We start from the raw sequence: 20,249 nt of genomic DNA, 5'->3' as shown, positions 1-20,249 counted from the left end.
GTTAAACAACAATTTAAGACATTTCATGATTTCAGAGTTTTAAACATGGAATGTTTAGCTGCTATTTTGACTGGTGGCTGCTATTTTGCAAACTTGTACTTTCTGACCTTTACAGTACATTCGAGAGGCCCCTCTGGAGAGAACCTCCGTTAAACAGGGCCCTTTGTCAAAGAGAGACCTTGTCTTGTAACTGTGGTCAAAATATATTGTGCTGCAAATGGCTGGCTCAAGAGTTTGCATACCACTTATGTCCAATATTGTGGCTATGAAGGGTGTGGAAAGCAGAGTGACAGGAGTAGTTGTGCTAGAGTGGAATTATTTGGGGCACAGAGACTATGCTGCAGTCCTGAGCATTGGCCCCAGTTTAGTGGATTTTTTCCCCATTTAAACTTTGTGCATTCATCTGTATGAGCCTGATATTTCAGGGTTTATATGGGAGAAATGATTTTGACTCTGTAGTGGATTCACACTTTAAATTAGCAGGGTTCCCGTATCAGTCAGCTTTGCAAATATGTAAGAGAGAGAATGAAAATAGGAGGTCAATTTCTACATTCCCCCCCCCCTTTTTTTTTTCCTTTTAAGAGAAAAATATTACCACAAATAGAGTTTTGGTGACATCAATTTAACAGCTCAACAGAATGTATTTGAGATTTCTAGTCCGCATCCAAAAGCCTTGGCCAACTCTAGCGAATTGCACTGGAAGAGAATTGGATTGTGTATTGGTGTATTCTGATGCAAAAGAAAGTTTGCATTCATTAGGAATGCTGTATTTGGACTTTTCTGGTAAAGAACTGTTCTTTAAAGACATTAGCTATGGATTGACAGTGGTATTAAGAAAAAGGAAGTATAGAATATTGCATTGTATAACAAACACAGGATACAAATGTAAATCCAGAGGTGCATCATTCCTTTTCTGTGGCTTAATTTAGGAACAGTCACCATCTCTGTATAATGTATAACTTCATATCCTTCCTCTAAGATAAAAATATCATTGAAAAGCATCCATGTTCTTTTTCGAGTGCTTGCTCATGTCCATTCTAATTTAGGTGTGTGTGCATGCCACATGCACCAGTGCTAGAAGTTTTTGCCCTAGTGGTGCCCGTATAGCCGGCTCTAGCACCCTCTGCAGTGGCACACTTATGCGCTCATATATAGGGTGCTGCCAGCCCCCCTCCCTTCCAGTTCCTTCCTACCACTTGTGATGGTGCTGGAGCAACTCTCTTGCTTTTGCAAGTCTGTGGCCTGGTTCATACTAGGGACATAGTTCAATTTAAAGTCCCTTAATTTGAATTAATTATTCCTGCGTTTACACTGGTGCCACTGTTAATTCAAATTAAGGTGCCTGTAAAATCAAATTAATAAGACCACCTCTGCAAGTGGCGTAGCGCCTAATTCAAATTTATTAATTTGAATTAGTGTCAGTGTAAATGTAATGTCTGTCTCCTTGTGGTTTCTACCTTTCCCAGTGTATATAGTTAAAGGTGATTGTTTAGTAGTACTCCATTAGTTAGTAAGTAAGTTCCCAGTGTCAGGCCATGTCCCGTTCCCTGGAGTTTAATCCTTGCACTTCATGGAAGAAGCCTATGCCACTGAGCAACTTGCATCAGAGCTGTTTAAAGTGCTTGGGAGAAGCTCACCTCTCCATGAAGTGTAAAATCTGTAGGAGCTTTTGCCTGAGAACTAAGGAGGACCGATACATTAGCCTTAAGGCCCTTCTGATGGAGGCAGTGCTCAGACCGGCGTCGGAGACGAGATCAGACTTGGGCCCGAGTACTGTGGCATTGTTAAAAAGCGCTCCTCTGGTGTCGGAGCTGATCCGGCACCGCTCGGCATCCCCGGTGCCGAAGAAGTGTCAAAAGAAGGCACGGTCAGAGAGGGAGCATTTGCCGGCACTGAAGTCAGCTAAGAAAACTTCAGGGAAGCTAGAGTCAGGTTGGAAGGGGTCTTTGCCTAGACGGGTGTCGAGCCCAGCATCAGTGCCACTGCTGACTCCAGGGAGCAGCAGAGGCCCACGCCACCTATTGGTCCCTTCCATGCCTGAGGCGTTCCAGGTGATGAAGGACCTGTTGGCTATGCCAGTGCCGCCTACACCATGAGAGGGTAGGTCTACACACCAAGGTGCAACACCCCAGATGGGGGTTCATTGAAGGGCATGCCAGCATGGATGCAACAGCCTTGTAACCCGTCAGCTGGTTGCTGTTTGCCAGCCTCGAAGCACTCATCAGATTCTCGGCACTGGTTGCTGGAACTGTGATGGGACAGATTGAGTTCGTGCCGCCGGTTACGGGTGCTAAGCACCGATCCGTGATCTGCCAAGTGTCGGAATTGATCTTCGGAGCCCCGAGGTTTGCCAAGCCCAAGGCGTCACAAATCGCTGGCATGCAGCAGGTCACTGGAGCCCTGGCACCGCTCAAGTCCTTACAGGAAGCCAAAGGACAAAACGCGATTGAGTCATGGCCAACGCTCCAGTTCTGGACACTGCTCCCCGACGCTGGAACTCTAGCGCAGAGATTCGGAGAAGCAGACAGTGTTGGCGTCTCTGTGGTCACTGGGATATACCTCCTCGGATTCAGGGGAGGAACTTATAGTCCCCCTGAAGGGGCAGGCTGCAAAATCCCCTGCAGTTTTCCCCATGCCGCCTCAGATAGGGGGGATGGCCTCAAGGACTATGGAGTGGACCTTGGCAATACTGGAACCTCTGGGCGTTCCCCTATTCCACAGTGCCCTACCCACACTGCCCTGCTGGACGATTATAGGTCACACCTACTTAAAGACCCACTTAAAAGAGTAGCATCCAACCTGGGCCTTAAAATAGAGGAACTTAAAGAACTCATGGATGAGGTCTTTGATGTCCTGGCGTCTGTAGCCCCTTCCAGGGTGGCCCTCCCAGTGCATGAGGGAGTAGTGAAGCTGTCTAAGGCTTTGTGGCAAACCCTGGCATCTCTGCCCCCCACGTCCAAGCAGGCAAAGAAAAAGTACTATGAGCCCGCTAAGGTTTCAAATATCTATATACGCACCCATCTCCAGGCTCGCTGGTGGTCATGACGGCTAACGAGCATGACAGGCAGGGGCAAATGAGCTCCACTCCAAAGAATAAAGAGGCAAAGAAAATGGAGTTATTTGGCCAGAAAATTTATTTGACAGCGAGCCTACAGCTAAGGGTATCTAACCAGCAGGCGTTGCTGGGATAATACCTTTTTAACATCTGGCAATTGCTGGAGAAGTTTACTGACTCCCTCCCCCAGCCCTCTAAATAAAAGTTCAAGGCCATCCAGAGGGAGGGTAAGACTGGCCAGGGCCTCCCTACAAGCTGCTTCAGATGTAGCGAACTCGGCAGCGAGGGCAATGGCCTCTGCAGTGTCTGTAAGGAGAGCTTCGTGGCTCCAGTAGTCTGGTCTCTCAACGGAAGTCCAGCAGTCCATCCAGGACCTTCCGTTTGATGGCATTGCTCTGTTTGCAGACCAGACCGACTCCCGGCTGCATGGTCTGAAGGACTCTAGGGCCACATTGCGCTCGCTGGGCTTTTATTCCCCATCCTCAAAGGAGACACTTCAGGCCCTCGTAGCAGCAGCGCTTCGGAGGCCAGTCCAGAGGGGAGCCTTATAGAAAAAGAAACAGAGGCTACAAATGTTGCTGGGCAATTCACCGGCATCTATCTCAAAGCCAAGTCCGAGCCACCATTCCTCGTGCAAAAAGAGAAGCTTTTGAAGATGTGCCCAGGGGCGACCGACCAGTTTACACCCGATATCCAGTGTCTCTTCTGGTCTCCTCCCACCTTGCCTCTTTTCTCCGAGCCTGGATGGCCATTACGTCGTACCGTTGGGTGTTGACCATGGTGGCTACTGGCCACGCCCTACAGTTCTTCTCGATCCCACCCCCCTTTCCCATCCCTCTTCAGGGACTGCTCTCATGAGCAACTACACGTCCAGGACATACAAGCCTCCTGCTGATAGGAGCGGTGGAGGAGGTTCCTCACAGTCTGAGAGGCAAAGGATTCTACTCACGGTATTTCCTGATCCCAAAGGCAAAGGGTGGCCTGAGACCCATATTAGATGTAAGGGCCCTAAACAAGTTCCTCAGAAAGCTAAAGTTTCGCATGGTCTCCTTAGCAGCCATCATTTTGTCTCTGGATCTGGGTGGCTGGTTTGCCACCCTTGATTTAAAGGACGCTTATTTTCATATCGTTATCTTCCCGGGCCACATGAGATTCCTGTGGTTTACAGTGGGAGTGCAACATTACCAATTCACGGTCCTGCTATTCGGCCTTTCTACTGCTCCCCGTGTTTTTTCCAAAAGTATGACGGTAGTAGCAACCCATCTCAGTTACCTTACCTGGACGATTGGCTCATCAGAGTCTGCTCAAGGGAACAGGTCCGTAATGACATAGGAATCGTGAGAGACACGTGTCGGTTGCTGGGCCTGTTAATAAATGAACAGAAATCATTACTTACGCCTGTTCAGAGAATAGAGTTCATGGGGGGCAGTTCTGGACTCTATCCAAGCCAAAGCACTATTGCTCGACACCAGATTCAAGACTATGATGGAGCTTATAGCCAGTCTACTGGACCACCCAATTACCATGCTGAGGGTATGCCTCAGCTTCCTGGGACATATGGCGGCTTGTACCTACGTGGTTCACTATACAAGGCTGCGTTTTTGGCTGCTCCAAATGTGGCTGGCCATGGTATAGTCCCCATCAAGACACTCCCTAGACAGGGTTCTCACAATTCCCCACCACATACTTACCTCCCTGTCATGGTGGATGAACCCTCGACAGGTGCTAGCAGGAATACCCTTTGTGTCCCCGAGACCGACGCTGTCCCTGGTCTTGGATGCCTTGGATGTGGGGTGGGGATCCCACCTTGGTGCACTTGGGACTCCAGGTCTATGGACCAGTTAACTGTTCACGTAAATGTCAAGGAGCTCAGGGCCATATGGGTGGCCTGCAAGGTGTTTCTGCTGCACCTGTCCAACAAGGTGGTTCGGGTGCTCATGGACAACACAGCAGCAATGTACTATATCAACGAGCATGGGGAGCCAGATCCTCAGCCCTGTGTCAGGAAGTCATACATCTCTGGGACTTCTGTGTGGATCACAACATCCACCTCGAAGCGGTCCATCTGCTGGGGCTGAAGAATACCCTAGCAGCCCCACCAACACTAGTTCACGATGCTGTTGGATCTCTTGCTGGTTTGTCCTCGGTCTCTGCTGCTGCACCCAGACTTCATTTCCCAGGACGGGTCAGTTACATCACCTGACCTAACTTCCCTGCATCTGACGGCGTGGCTTCTGCATGGCTGAACAGGGAAGAGCGCTACTGTTCGACCCAGGTCCAGAGAGTGCTGTTGGAAAGTAGGAAGCCTTCCACCAGGGCATCCTACCTAGCAAAGTGGAAGCGCTTCGCCTGCTGAGCAGCCTGTCAGAATGTATCACCGACGAAGTCTCCTATACAGGTGATCCTGGACTATTTGCTTCATTTAAAGCAGGAAGGCTTAGCCTTTTCGTCGGTAAAAGTTCACCTGGCAGCAATATCGGTGTTTCACCCACTGATACAGGGCCGATTGGTTTTCTCCCACGAGATAGCAACTAGATTCCTTAAAGGTCTGGAAAGGCCCTTCCCTCCAATTAGAGAGCCAGTTCCCCAGTGGGACCTGAACCGTGTCCTGTCCTAATTCACTGCTCCACCTTTCGAACTTTTGGCCTCCTGCTTGCTCATGCACTTTTCCTGGAAGGTGGCTGGAAGGTGGTAGCAATCACTTCTGCATGAAGAGCATCAGAGATTAAGGCCCTGACCTCAGAGCTGCCTTATACAGTGTTCTTCAAGGACAAGGTCCAACTCCACCCTCATCCTGCGTTCCTCCCGAAGGTCATTTCCCACTTTCATGTTAATCAGGACATCTTCCTGCTGGTATTCTGCCCTAAACCTCACAGTTCTAGTGAAGAGAGGTGCCTGTACTTGCTCGATGTAAGGAGGACTCTAGCCTTCTACATTGATAGGACCTGACCATTCTGTTGTTCCACGCAATGCTTCATAGCAGTTGCTGACAGGATGAAGGGCAAACAATGCCATTGCAATGAATATCATCCTGCATTACAGCCTGCATTCGAGCCTGTTATGAACAAGCTGGAGTCGTGCCTCCAGTGTCCCTTTTGACCCCTCCACAAGGGCCCAGGGGTCTTCAGTGGCATTCCTGGCGCATGTGCCTATTCAGGATATCTGTAGGGCCGCTACATGGTTGTCCACACATATCTTTATGTCCCACTGTGCCATCATGCAGCAAGCTTGGGATGATGCAGGATTCGGCAGAGCGGTACTGGAATCTTCACGGCCATGAACTCCTGCCCACCTCCAGAGAGCGAGCTGGTGAGTCACCTAAATCAGAATAGACATCATGAGAAAGCACTCAAAGAAGAAAGAACTGTTACTTACCACATAACTGTTGTTCTTCGAGATGTGTTGCTCATGTCCATTCCACAATGCATCTTCTGTCCCCTCTGTTGGAGTTCCGGCAAGAAGGAACTGGAAGGGAGGGGGGCTGGCAGCGCCCTATATACAAGCGCATATGGGCGTTGCTGCAGAGGGCGCTAGAGCTGGCCCTACAGGTACCAGTAGGGGAAAAACTTCCGGCACTGATGCATGTGGCGCGCACACACACCTAAATCAGAATGGACAGGAGCAACACATCTCGAAGAACAACAGTTATGAGGTAAGTAACCGTTCTTTACTGTACTTGTCATATCTGAATATGAAAGTTTCACAGGAGTAGTAAATATTAAAATAGGTTTATGTCTGTGCACCTTGTTCATTGCTATTTGACATTAGGACTCTTTCCTGCTACCTGAATAGCCGTTTTGTAACTATCATGGATATAACTGTGCAGATGGTAATTATAGTGTAATTTATAATTCCAGCAACACATGGAGGCATTAAAGGTTTGTCAGGAAATCAGGGCTAGCCACAATCTGGCCCTCAATTATATGCAGTGGAATAAGAGTCAAGTCAGTCTAGAGCCCAAGACACAGTGTGTCACGGGGCACTCCTGGTCCTGGCTCCACATTATGGCTCCATCCAGCCACTTGGAGAGGCAGGGGCAGTGACATGGGATCACTTCCTTTCTCCTTCCAGCACATCCAGCGGGCCCCACCTTGTCCTGTGAGCAGCAGATGTGGCTACAGGGGTCTCTTCTCACCAACAAAGAGGCAGGGAACCCCTTGTCAGAAGCAGCAGTGGTGGCAGCAGGGTGTTCTCCAATATTTACTTCAGCAGGCGGGGATTATCTGCTTGCTTGGGCAGGTGGGCCAGGCCTCTGCTGCACTCTTCTCCTCTGGCCACACAGATACCTCTGCGGGGGGGATGTTTCGAGTCCCCCCAATAGTGAGCTATAGAGTTAACTCCCCTTTGAGGTAGGTGAGGCAGATAAATAGTTTAAGGCTGTCTGCAGATTCAGGAGCAGACATCACTACACCAGTTACACTTGAATCATGTTTTCAAGCCTTTCTTCGCAGCCAGGAGGGCTAGAAATTTACTTAAAAAGAAAAATTGAGATTTTGCCTTCATCACTGGTTTCTAGGTGCTGGGACCCAAAGCTTGAGTTATAGTACCTGTGCTTTGCTAAGGGGGAATGAAACCTCATCTCTGCCCATTGGATCCAGGGTGGAGTGGGGAGGAAGCAGATACATGGAGGAGGGGTGGACGTAGCTGTGCCTCCCATCGCTCCCCAGCACACAACACAGGCGAACAGGGCTGGTGCAAGACAACAGTGTGGGCTGAAGCAAAATGCTGCCTTTGCGGAAGTCAGAGAGGAAAATGAGAGGAACTGTGGCTGTGTGAATTAAAATTTCTCCCTTGGGCTCCTCAGGAAATGACACAGCTATGCATTGCCCCAAACTCAGGACACTGGACGAAGGCTGAATATAGTGTGATGAAAGCAAACTAGGCAGTTCTACCAATCATTTTTGACAGGAAGCTCAGCACCAGGTTACAATGTAGTGTTTCAGAAATATGGTTGGATGCAGAGATTTTGTCTGGAGAGGGAGAATTTGTCATAGGAGATGTAGAACTTGGATTGCAGGAGGGTGGCTTGGGGATTAAAGGAGTTGTACACTTTGTGTGAGTGTCTCTGGTAGAGGCCTTGAGGCCTAAGCCTGGTTTTAGGTTGTAGGATTGTAAATAATTAAATATTTTATCTTTGATATGCACTGCTAACTTTTTGTCTAAGAAAGCTATGGCTGGGTCTTAGTATGCCCCATTTATTTTACTGGAGTGACTTGGAATTTTATGTGAGCTCAGGGAGAATGGCTTAATGGTGAATTTTACTTATTAGTCATGAATATGCTATTGAAACTCTATGGCCCTAATTTTTAGCATTCCTCCAATGTTTCAAGTGTAGATTTGCATCCACAGTTTATTGCAGGTATATTTATTTACACCCACATTTGCATCTAAATACATGGTTTGCTGGTGCAATGCAGAAGCTAGGCTTCTAAATGAGTATGTTTGTAGCTGCAGTTGCATTGTGACTGAAGCAATTAGAGACCAGTTTTGTGAATTCACGTGTATATATGTAACAATTTACATAGTATGTTATGCATTTTACGGTAAAAAATAAACCATCTCCCAAGCAAATAAGGATGAATATTATTCAATAATATCCTCTGCTAATTATGTAGTAAACAATGAAGGCAGAGTAACAGTTTCAAGGCCTACGCTAATGAAGAGTCATAGTATAATGTATATTAAGTTTCATTCATATTTCTTTGTAGGTCTGACAGCAGCAGCTGCAGCAGCAGCAGCTGCTACCAATGCAGCCATAGCAGAAGCAATGAAAGTGAAAAAAATCAAATTAGAAGCTATGTCCAACTATCATGCCAGTAATAACCAGCATGGAGCAGAGTCTGAGAATGGAGACCTGAATTCAAGTGTTGGTAAGTTTCGGAAGTAAACATTACATTCATACATGTCAGTAATGTATCAGTACCTTATTACAATGATACCTGTCCTCCCTCCCACTCCTCTCCTGCTTCCCTCCCCCCGCCCCAACGCCCCGTACCATTTAAACTTTGATTTTGGGAAAATTTGGCACATTTGTGTGTGTTCAGCTTTATTTGGTAGCTGACCTTTACCGGAGCACTCAGCATTGTTGTTACTATTATAAGAACATCCTTTCCTTTGTAGGATGCTACTGCAGACCCCAGTTAATATTTTCCATGAAAGAAAGCAGTTTGATTGCTAAGAGTTCATTTTTCAAAGTAAGGTAGGGTGACAGATGAAGGTGTCAGAGCAAAATGTAACCATGTCTTCTACTCACTGTACTGGATATTGACTTTAGGTAATTCAGAACAGTAGCTTAAAAGCAAAATATTTCAGTTTTGTGTTCCCTGTGACAAAAGAAAAACGTACATACAGCATACATGTACAATAAATTATTACCATGCTTCACAGTTACTCTCCTATTTTAATAAACACATTCTTACAATTTTGTTAATGGGTTTTTTGTCTGATTCTTAAACAATTAACAGCAGCTCCAGTTCTTTCGAAAAAGGAATTGTTCCAATACATTGTGTGCATTTGTCTGGCAAATTTGTTTTGATAAACCACACTTCAAAGCTAGACTAACTTTTTTTTGTTGATTAAATCTTTAATCATCTGCGTGCCTCTGCAAAAATGGTTTGTTATGTCATTTTATTGTACTGACTCCTTTTATCATGTTGAGACAGCACTAACAGGATAAATCAGCAATAGTAATTCAGTGACTAAAATATATATTCAGGATACTGTACTCAGGATAAGCACATATAGAAATAAAATGGCTCTTGACTGTTCAATCCATTCCTTTCCCCCTACTATATTCTTCATTCCTTTTGAGATTATGCTTAAGAATAAATAGTTGTCTACTTTCCTTCACTTTCCAGCCATGGATGCTTTCTCGTATCCTCCCACCCCTTCCACACTGCATACTTCCACTGCAGATGGATCAAAGCTCACCCCCGGTTGACTTCAGGGGAGGGGCATTTCCTTCCTTAAAAATAAATAAAAGCAGGTGCCTACTGTTTCGGTATATTTCTGCATGGACTTATAATCTATTTTTATAAATATAGGTGTACTGCAGTGCCAAAAACACTCTGTATACTTTAATGTATACTTTACTGAGAAAAACCACCACAGCACTTCAGAAAACTTCTCCAGTGACAGTGAAGAAGGAGGCCCTGACTAGTGTAGTTACTGCAGCACCAGCAATTACCAGAGCTATAGGGGGCAGGGAGAAACAACCTGTCCTCTTGGCAAGAAGGCAGGGTTGAATAAGAGGAAGGCAGTAGTAGAAGTTAGAGAACAGGGGAGATGCAACAATGCGTTGGGACGAGCAGATGTCCCTCAGAGAAGAGAAGGAAAAATGGGACAGTGAAGAAGAATAAGAGGATAGCATTACCAGCTGGGAGGATGAAGAGGCAGTAATGACTGTGGAAACCCATGTGGATCTTGAATCCAGGACTCAGATGCATGCATTATATGAAGTAATACATTCAAATATTGAGTTATGGAAAATGGGACTGTACTTCTGTTTCACAGTCCTAGAGATAGAGTTCTTATATGTCTATGGCACTGTAGAAGTTAGTAATAGTTAACAACAAAGTAAATAGTGTACAGGCTTTGTGGAACAATAGCTAGGGAGATGATTTTAAGCTGGGTAAAAAAACTGTCTTTATACCTCAAAACTAGCATACATGGAATTATAATTTAAAGACTTTTAGTATGATATAAATTGATCATTTTAAATATTTAATAAAGTTCAGTCAAGTTATTTCTGTAGTAAATATTTACTACTATATATGTAAAGTAAGGCTTTTTATTACCATTTTCTGAATTCTTGCTAGCCACTCAGCCTTACAATACAGTTACCTACATACTGAATGAAACTCTTCATCAGTCTTACTGCTAGCTATACCAAAAGAAGGACAGGAGACATATGATATGGTTTTAATCAGGCCATAACTTTATTATTAGATGTCTGGGACTACCCAGCAGATAAGTGTACAGTGCAGGTAACCTCCTGTTCATTTAATAATTAGCCGGGGGGCTTCTGCCAGCTCCCCCTCTCATTCCATCCAGGTCTGCCAGCCAATCCAAGGATCAGCTTTGAATTCCTCTTTGCTATGAACATTAATTGAACCCCTTTACACATTTCCAAATTCTGTTTTCCAAGGTGCACCACCATTATATTGGTGTCCGCTGACGGATCCCACAGCGTATAGCAGTGGCATGCTCCTCCTTCCATGCTAACTCGGGCTTGCCCCATCTTTGGACCCCCAGTTGCAAACCCTTAAGGCACCTATGTGTATAGAAAACAGCCCTGTGCCCACAGATGCATACCACAGTCTGCCTGGTCAGTCTTCCAACATCTGGAATGAAATCACAACACATTAATGTTGACTCAACACCCGAAGTTGCGCACACATTTTGTATGCTTCCGAATGTCAACACCCAATTGCCTGAATTGTCTCTGCCCCCATACCTAGCTGTACTGCTGCTGTTGTGGCCCTGATTACGAATGACTGGGAACCAGTTTCATTGGACAGAACCAGGTTCACCACCTTCCCAGAGGATAAGAGATTCTCCCTGGCCTCCTTGATCCGTCTTTGACCATCACAAGTTTCATGTCCCTGCTTGTCCCTGCCAGTGTACATCACACAGTTCCAAGTGCCCTCCTGCAGAGCCCCTATAGAACCCAAGGACTAGTTTGCTGATCCCAAAAGCACCAAAATTGCTATTAAGAATGCTGCTCTGAACAAGACAGCCTGCTCCATGTGAAAAGGGGCTTCACACACAGTGCTGCCCCTTTTAAACCCTTCCGCCCATCCAGTTCCCAGGGGATCAGTCAGCGTCACCACACTGGCCCCTCTTCCCGTTTTGCAGCAGTTTGACCTCTTCCCTCCCCACTGCAGCTTAAAGCACTGTTGCCTTCATTCAGCCAGCCAGCCAGATCCTCCATCCTCCCCACTTAAAGGTGAGGTTTGCTCATGGCAATGGATAGTAACATTCTAATTTGTCCCACTTCTTCAAGAAAACCTCTGTAAACAGTATGCTTGTTTGGGTTATATTATCATCTTCTGGATTATACGTGCTCAGGGCCTTTTGGTTAAGGACTTTGTTTATTGTTTAGCATGGCTTACCTAGTGTACAGTGTCATGTATACTTATGTAATGATAGAAATAAAAACTACTAATAATAGGTCCATCAATTACAAATTTAAAAAAATCTCTAACTAGGTCTTGTCAGAATAAACAATAATGGCTTAAAAATAGCCTTTTATTCTGCTGTCAGTGATGGTTGCATTGGCTTGATGGCTTCTTAGATGAGTGCTATGGCAGAACTATTATAACTACTGAAGGAAACTTTTAAAGGCAAAAATAGTAGATAGCCTAAATCAGATTGACTGTCAATAAGAATTAGGTGCTTACTTGCCACCTGTGCCTTTGCAAATCTCCCCTATTACAACCAGAACCTGTGTTTTAAAATTTTATCATTACATATCTAGTCAATATTTTGTTTATCTAGACATCTGGATCTAATAAAGAGTATTAGTTGCATCCATTATTAGTGAGTTACTATATATATACTGTTTTAAACATACTATTGAGAGCTGCAATGGGGAAGGGATAAAAGACTAATAAAAGTAATTTGATCACAGTCTACGTTTTAAGTGTACATGGTGCACCTGACTAAACACGTACAAAAACAAGAAAAATCAGGGTCAAAGCTAAACTAAAGTAACTCACTCCATTGTATTGTGCTTTTATAGTATATTTAATATATGTGGAGCGAATACCTTGATCTCAGTCTCCTGCAATACCTATCCAAAGTAAGGCAAATTCAGCCTGGAGTCCCAAATTGAATTGTTAGCTTTAGTTTTAAATTGTCTTGCTTTTCTGGTTTTAATCAGACACTTACTATGACTTAGAAGTCATTTTTGTGGCTGAATATTTTACAATTATGCACAGCATATACAAATTTATTAACGGGTCCTCTGAAGCAATGGCCAAAAGGTTAGTGAATAAAGGGAATTAAAGGAAGCCAATGATCCTAATAAGTAATTATTTTATATCCGTCAGTTTTATATGGTAACCTTGAGCTTGCATCCTCCCACCAGAATTATCATTTTAGGAGAAAAAATAAGGAACCATGGAGGAATCAGCGTGAGGTATTAGCACACTGAGTAAAATATATGGCAGCTATGCCTTTCTCCCCCATCCCCAATCAATTGGATTCTTTTAGTTTAATATTTACTTGCTAAGATGAGATGCTAGTCTGCATGGTGATAAACAGTCTGCTACTGGCATCTGAAGGTGACCTGTCAGTTCATATGGACAAATCTCCTGCTTACTGAAATGTACAAAATAAATCATTAAAGCAGGCAGGTGCTCATTCCCAGATTTAAATCACCATAGATTTATGATTTGAATTAATGCTTCATTTGGTCATAGAAATAGATGCTGAGACAAATGATATGCAGTGGTTGGGGCTTCCATACTGTAGCCATCCTAATATTGATTACTGAGATGTCTTTGCAATCTCTTGTTTATATCAAGTACTGTCTTGTGACAGGTTGGCTGATATGAGCTACATTGCAGATAAGAAGGAAAAATGTCCTGGATTCTTTTTAGTGGCAACTCTACACACAACATGCAGGCCAGATAAATTATTATTTTTTTGTTTAAAGAACTATCTAAATAAACCAGCATTCAAAACTCTACTTCTAGGATTATGTGCTTATGAATGCAGGATTAAAAGAAGAAAATTCACAAGGTCAAACTTTACATTTACTTGAAATGTTTTTTTTTCCTGTTTGTTAGCTATATTAACATCTCTTCTGTTGTTATTATCAGTAATACTTTAATTTTAATGCAAGTAAATTATGATCAAATTGTGTATTTGAGTTTTATACTCCAAAAATATAAGTACAATGAGCATCTCAATTATTTCACTGTTTTTAAACACTTACTGTACTTACTGTCACACTTCATTAACAAAGAACAAGAAAAGGAAAGAATTCTTTAAGGGTAGAAACATTTAAAATAATTTCTATGAGCTGGCCTTAGATGACTATAGGTTAGTAGGAAGAGTCCCTAAAATGTTGCTTCCCTTAACATTTTATATGATTAAAACACTACGTACATAGTTTAGGGAATACTCCAAGGATTTGAAAGGACCTTTGCCACTAGCTAATATCTGACTCATGGAACTCGTAGTTGTAAACAGCTATCAACAATAGTAAATTACTTTCTTAGTAGGAAATGAGTTCATATCTATTCAAATGTGATCTCAAAACAGATGTCCCAAGAAAATGTCATTGTTTAACTGCTATTATTTCTTTAAGGAAGTGAAGCAATCATATAGACTTTAGTGTTCTCTGTTTCTAAACACAATTAGGAAATACAAGACAATATTTTACACTTAGCTAGCACAATAATCCATAAACAATCACAAAATGTGTTCACAATTAAGAGGTGCTCTTGACATTTTAGGCTTCCTTTTTATCCACATTAGCGTACAACATTTAAACTGAGACACACATGTAAGGAAAGCTGTTGGTCTGTTGCCTGAAATTAACGGTTGCCTTGCTTAACATTCTCCCTTCCTTTTTCAAAAAGAGTGAAAAAGACATTGAGATGAAATTATTTTTCTCTAGTGACCTCTCCCAATAATAGAACTGTGCAAAATGCAGTCATTTCCTTTCTCTAAACATACGTCTATTCTGAAGGAAAGAATTACTTTTATGGTTTCAGGAAAAAGTCTTGGAGACCTTGAGAAAGCAAATAAAAGGAAACAGAGAATGCAGGCCACTGAGCACAGCTCTGCAGTTGCACATCTGATTCTCTGCCTTGGCAATGTTAATGAACCTCAAATCCTCTCTATAATTAGATGAGGGAATTGCTTATATTTTCAAACAGATGATGCTGCTATAATGAAACGATTGACAGGGAACTTAAGAGTGTCTACAGTAGTCATTTAGTTTCTGGGTTTTTTTAAGTTTAAAAAGAAGATTGGCTGTAGACACAGGTCCTGGGAGAGGTAGCAATTTACAAAGAATGCTATGACAGGTGTCTTTGTATAGTGAGGAAGTAAAATGGAAGAGAGAGGAATGACGGGCAGGTATAGCAATTTTTTGGGGAGGAGGTGTCCTATGCTTATTCTGCTTGGGTTCTTTAAAAGGGGCCGAGACTCAAGAGATGGATCCGGATTGAGTGCACAGCTGTAACTGCTGATGAGCTAATTGCTCCTTATCTCTCAGCCCCATTCATCTTCATTTTTTACCAATTACCGAGAATTATCTGTGTTCTCAGTTGGATATGAGAGTTAATCCTTTTTGGTTAAGCTGGCAGTACTGTGAGCAGATTCCAAATTGTAGGGTGAAAAAACCAGAGCAGACTTATTCTAAACCTGTCTTCAGTTCAATGACAGTATCACTAGTTCATAAGAATTTTACTATAGTTTAACAGATTAAACACTGAAAGATTTTTTTTCCTTTTTACATTTTTTATTAATAGGTGCATTTTCTGCTGTGTTTAATTTTAAGCCTTCAGTACATTTCCCAGGTGGATAAAATATAAATGATTTCTAAAAACTATATTTGTAAAGATTGAAAACAAGACAAATACAATTTTAAAAAGAAAATCTTCCCCATAGTATGGCAATGTTTAGTATGTAATACATAAGAATCACCCTATCCTCTAAAGTTTTAGGAACAGGGCTGTACTTATAAAATTGTTTCAGTGACAAAGGATATCATGAATGCTTGGCAATGATATGTCTCTACTTCTGTAAACCTCTGTGATGAAAAGTGCTGTCTAGATGCTAGCAAAGGGATAGTCGTATAGCCCTAAGGAGATATGTTGTATGTTGAACACATCACATTTCAAGTTAAAAGGAATGCTTTCATAAAGCTGTCCTCTGGGAATGCACAGAGGTACCAGAAACAGATCATATGGTGGCAGCCAGGCCACGAGACATTGTTTTTTGTCTTAAAAGGTAGTACTGTGGAAAAATGAATTTTCACATTGAACGTCAAACCTTAAAAGGAGTGTTAATTTACTAGTGCAGGACACTCAAAATAGTCCTGGGCTTCCTAGTATTTCAGGATCTGCTTCCCGTGCCTTTCAGTGTGACTATTTAAGTTGCTAAACAAGACAGCCAGTCTGATGTTATAATCTGAACAGCAATTAGCCAATTTATGAAAGGATTAGCAGAGCCCCAATGTTTTCACACTGGACAGTCAATAGTATTAAAAAGGTGAGATCCCCATGTAGATTTAGTCCTTTAGTGCCAGCAATTGTGATTTCCTGAAATAAAACATGAATGAGTTAATAGTTCCTGCCCAAAACTGTGATACAGAAGTGACAGAATTGTGGCTGAGACACAGTGAAAATGGAAGGAAAAAAAACTGTGTTGAAAACAGTCAGTGAAAATTTCATATTGTCATTCAGAAGACTGTTTACAAGTCAACTTCGCATTTTCAGGATTGTTCTGATTTTATATAAATAAATATATATTAGTCCTCATAGAGCACTTGTACTTGTGTGGTTTACTGTAAGTGGTTACAGACTTCAAAAGATGTAGAGGCAAAAGCCATTAAATGAAAATTGTAGTCTTCCTGTACCTCACAGCTGTTCTTAGTTCATTTAAAAATACTCCAGGAGGGAGCAAACGTATTTTGAAGATGAGTCGTTTCTTGACAATAAGAAAAAATATTACTTGTATTGTTGAATTGTATTTGTATTATTTTTAACACCATGTAAAGACTTTATAAATAATTGGGAAATTTTCATTTTGCACTTTTTTATTATGCATGTCCTATTACAGCTATTTTTGTCATTTCCCTATTTATAAAGAAACTTGGAATCATAATTTGAAAATGTTAAGCTACCAACTTGCTTTAGCTTCAATATTATTTATTACTGTTAATGACTAGTTAATTAAGTAAACATGATATTTGAGCATGCTGTATGAAGAAATTTAAGCTGAATCATTGTATTTGCTAAACCTTATTGTTTGCGATCATGCCTCACAAATCTGAGGTAGGAAATGCATCTAAAATAATAAGACACTAAACTGCATGATTATTAGTTTCATTGTAGAAAATAACATGTATTTTTAGGGTAGGTGACAAATGAAAATTCCTATAACATATTCAAGTTGAATTACCATAATAAAAATATACTCTTTTGTATTTGAGACATGTAAACATGCTACACATATATGTTCAAAGACTATAATTTAAATATAATACTGAAGAAATATAGAATTACAGCATTCTTCCATGAATTAGAAAATGAGCAAAAATATTTTTCTATATATTTAAAAACAGAATATCAAATAAAATTACACACTTTCTCCTTGCTGGGTGCCATCACCAACATGGTGCTGAATGAAACAGATAGATCCTGACTGGACTTGAAGGCAAATTTATTAAGCATAGAATTCCAGAGTTTTAATTTAATCAACATAGCCTTAGCTAAACCCCAGGGTTTATCTTACCAGAGAATGGACACTGAAGTTATAAGTCTTCCCAGCTGCTCTATGTGAATGGAAAGAATTGGACACTGTGGCAAGAGTGCCACAAATCTGTACCCGGTTATAAGACCTGTTCTCATCATGGATGTCAGTGGCAGCTCGTTCCATCCCTTTTTCCTAGGCCAAGCTTGGAATTTGGAATTCAATTCTTAGATCATCACCTTTATGACAAATCAAGATAGCTAGCTATCTTGTCTCTGGTCAGAATCTAAAACAATTACCTATATGTAAACAAGCATTCTGCAGCCATATAATGCCTGCTTCTTTTTTGAGTGCTTGCTCATGTCGATTCCAAATAGGTGTGTGTGCGCTGTGTGCATAGTTGCCAGAAGGCTTTTCCCCTAGTGGAATCCATAGGGTCGGCTCTGGAGCCCCTTAGAATGGCGCCTCCATGGTGCCCTATATAGGGCCCTGCCTACCTCCGCCCCTTCAGTTCCTTGTTACTGCCTGTGACAGTGGACTGGAATGCTGGTTTCTCTTGGTTTGCAAATGTCCTCTTTGTAGTGGTCATCCACTGTTATCTGTAAATAACTGGAGTAGTATTAAGTGTTCCTTAGATAAGAGTAGTTTTAGTAGATAGATCCCCTTTTCCCTTTATTCCCAGGGCCGGGGCACGTCACAGTCTCCCGGGTTTAAACCATGTGGGGCTTGCAAGAAGCCCATGCCCAGGAGTGATCCCCACATTATTTGCTTAAAGTGCCTCGGAGAGACTCATTGCAGAGACCTTCGTCAAAGAACGAAGGAGGAGAGGAGCCAGAGATTAAAGTTTATCCTTATGGAGCAGACTCTCTGACCATCTCCGAGCTCATCTGAACTGGTGTCCAGCATGTCCACCTCTGTTTGGAGTGCACTAGCATCCATTCAAGATTCAGTACCAAGGAAGGATTCTGGTTCAAGAGACCCTTGGCACTGCTATGGATCAGCGGCATTGAGGGACACCTCAAGGGCATGACACCACTCACACATCCCTGTTCCACGAAAAAAGCAGAAGAAAATGGACAGGAGATGTTCACCAACGCCTAAACCATCCGGGCACAAGGGCTCGAGCAGAATGTGCCCTGCGTCGGGCCACTCAGGTTCTGCTCCCATGGCTATGGTGCCGTCGACTGGACTATTGAGTCCGGTGCCTCCAGACTCCCCACCCAAGAGTTTATGGAGAATGACTTGCAGTTCCTCTTCACACCAGAAACATTGTAGGTGGCCAGGGAGCTCACTGAGTGAACAGCACTGCTCCCCCCGCCCCAGGCTAGGGAAGGCACGCCAGAGCCATGGCACTAAAGAAACGCTTGGTGCCTTCCAAGGGCAAGCCTTCAGTGATGCCTCAACAACTGTCTCCCCAGTACTGATCACTGAACCGAGGGCACTGTGCCGCCTGGGTCCCAGAGGAGCAAACGTTTGGAATCCGACTTCAAAGCGGAATCCTACATTTCTGGGTGAAGTCGGCACCATGAGAAAGGGACATACCATGTGATGGAGGCGGCTTGCTCTTTTTCCATACCATGGCCCACCTCAGTGGCAAGTCCCAGTGCAGTGGCCCTTTTGGACCCCATGGGCTTTCCAGCAAGCCAAGGGTCTTACTCGGGATGTTCCTTGTCATTGGCCTCCAGGAGCAGATGCCAGCCGCCTTGTTCGGAGGTCATACTTTGACCAGACACCAACACTGAATACAACGCTGTTCCCAACACCGAGCCAGACGTCGACTCCAGCACCGAACCTGAACACTCAGCACTGCGGGACCCTCTGAAAGTGAAGAATCATGAGACAGTGCCAGTCAGGAAGTCCTCCTCCTCATCACCTGATGAGGCTGTTGTGGGATCATCACCAGCACCAGTCATGGAGGATAATAGGGCTCATCAGGATCTCCCTTGTAGAGTTGTCCAAAACCTGGGGGTCCAGGTCGAGGAGGTCTCCGAAGAAGCGGACTTTATGACAGACATTTTAGCTCCATTGTGATCAGCCAGGGTAGCACTGCTGCTCATAAAAACCATCCAGAGCATGGCAAAGAGCCTATGGCAGACTGCTAAAAAGACGGAGAGGAAGTACTTTGTCCCCTCGAAGGACCATGAGTACCTCTACACCCACCCTCCTGGTTCGCTGGTCATTGCAGTGGCAAATGAGCATAAGAGGCAGGGTCAGCAAGGCTACATGTCCAGTATTCCACCAAGGGGCTCCAACTCCATGTTGTGAACCAGCAAGTGGTGCTGAGAAGATACAGCTTCAATTCCTGGGGGGTCAATGATGAAGTTCTCAGAGTCCATCCCACTGGATTCCAAGACATTTCACAGCCCTGGTAGAAGAAGGCAAGGAAGTCTCAGGGGCATCTCTCCAAGGTGCTCTAGATGCGGCCGACGCAGCAGCTCACATAATGGCCTCAGGAGTAGCGATGTGCCTGAATTCTTCTCTTCAAGTCTCGGATGCCCCATGAGGTCCAACGGACAATACAGGTCTTTCTTTTTGAAGGACAGGCTTTGTACTCAGAACAAATGGACTTGAGACTTCATAGCCTCAATGACTCTGGGGCCACCCTGAATTCCTTAGGTCTCCACACGCCGGCACCACAGAGAAGGCACTTCAAGTCCCAGGCCCTTCCTTGATTTTATCATCCTCAGCTGAGGCAGGACTTTGGTCATAGGAGGGGCAGGAATAATAGGAGGAAACCTCCTCAGCCCTCTATGACCCACAG

The 20,249-nt window shown here is 43.5% G+C and overlaps 1 protein-coding gene across 4 annotated transcripts in view; it reads left to right on the top strand.

The window, feature by feature from the left end:
- Positions 1-20,249, top strand: part of DACH1 (dachshund family transcription factor 1) — a 436,323-nt gene that overhangs the window by 224,843 nt on the left and 191,231 nt on the right. For all 4 annotated transcript variants that reach the window (XM_067563215.1, XM_067563216.1, XM_067563218.1 and 1 more), the window contains exon 3: positions 8,764-8,925. In XM_067563215.1, coding sequence (XP_067419316.1) covers positions 8,764-8,925 — 162 coding nt within the window. The remainder of the gene's footprint in view (positions 1-8,763; positions 8,926-20,249) is intronic.

Source organism: Emydura macquarii, unplaced genomic scaffold, assembly GCF_026122565.2.
Source record: "Emydura macquarii macquarii isolate MOO-44397 ecotype Brisbane River unplaced genomic scaffold, CSIRO-AGI_Emac_v2 contig_2473, whole genome shotgun sequence".
Lineage (NCBI taxonomy): Eukaryota > Metazoa > Chordata > Testudines > Chelidae > Emydura > Emydura macquarii.
This window is presented reverse-complemented; position numbering and strand designations above follow the sequence as displayed.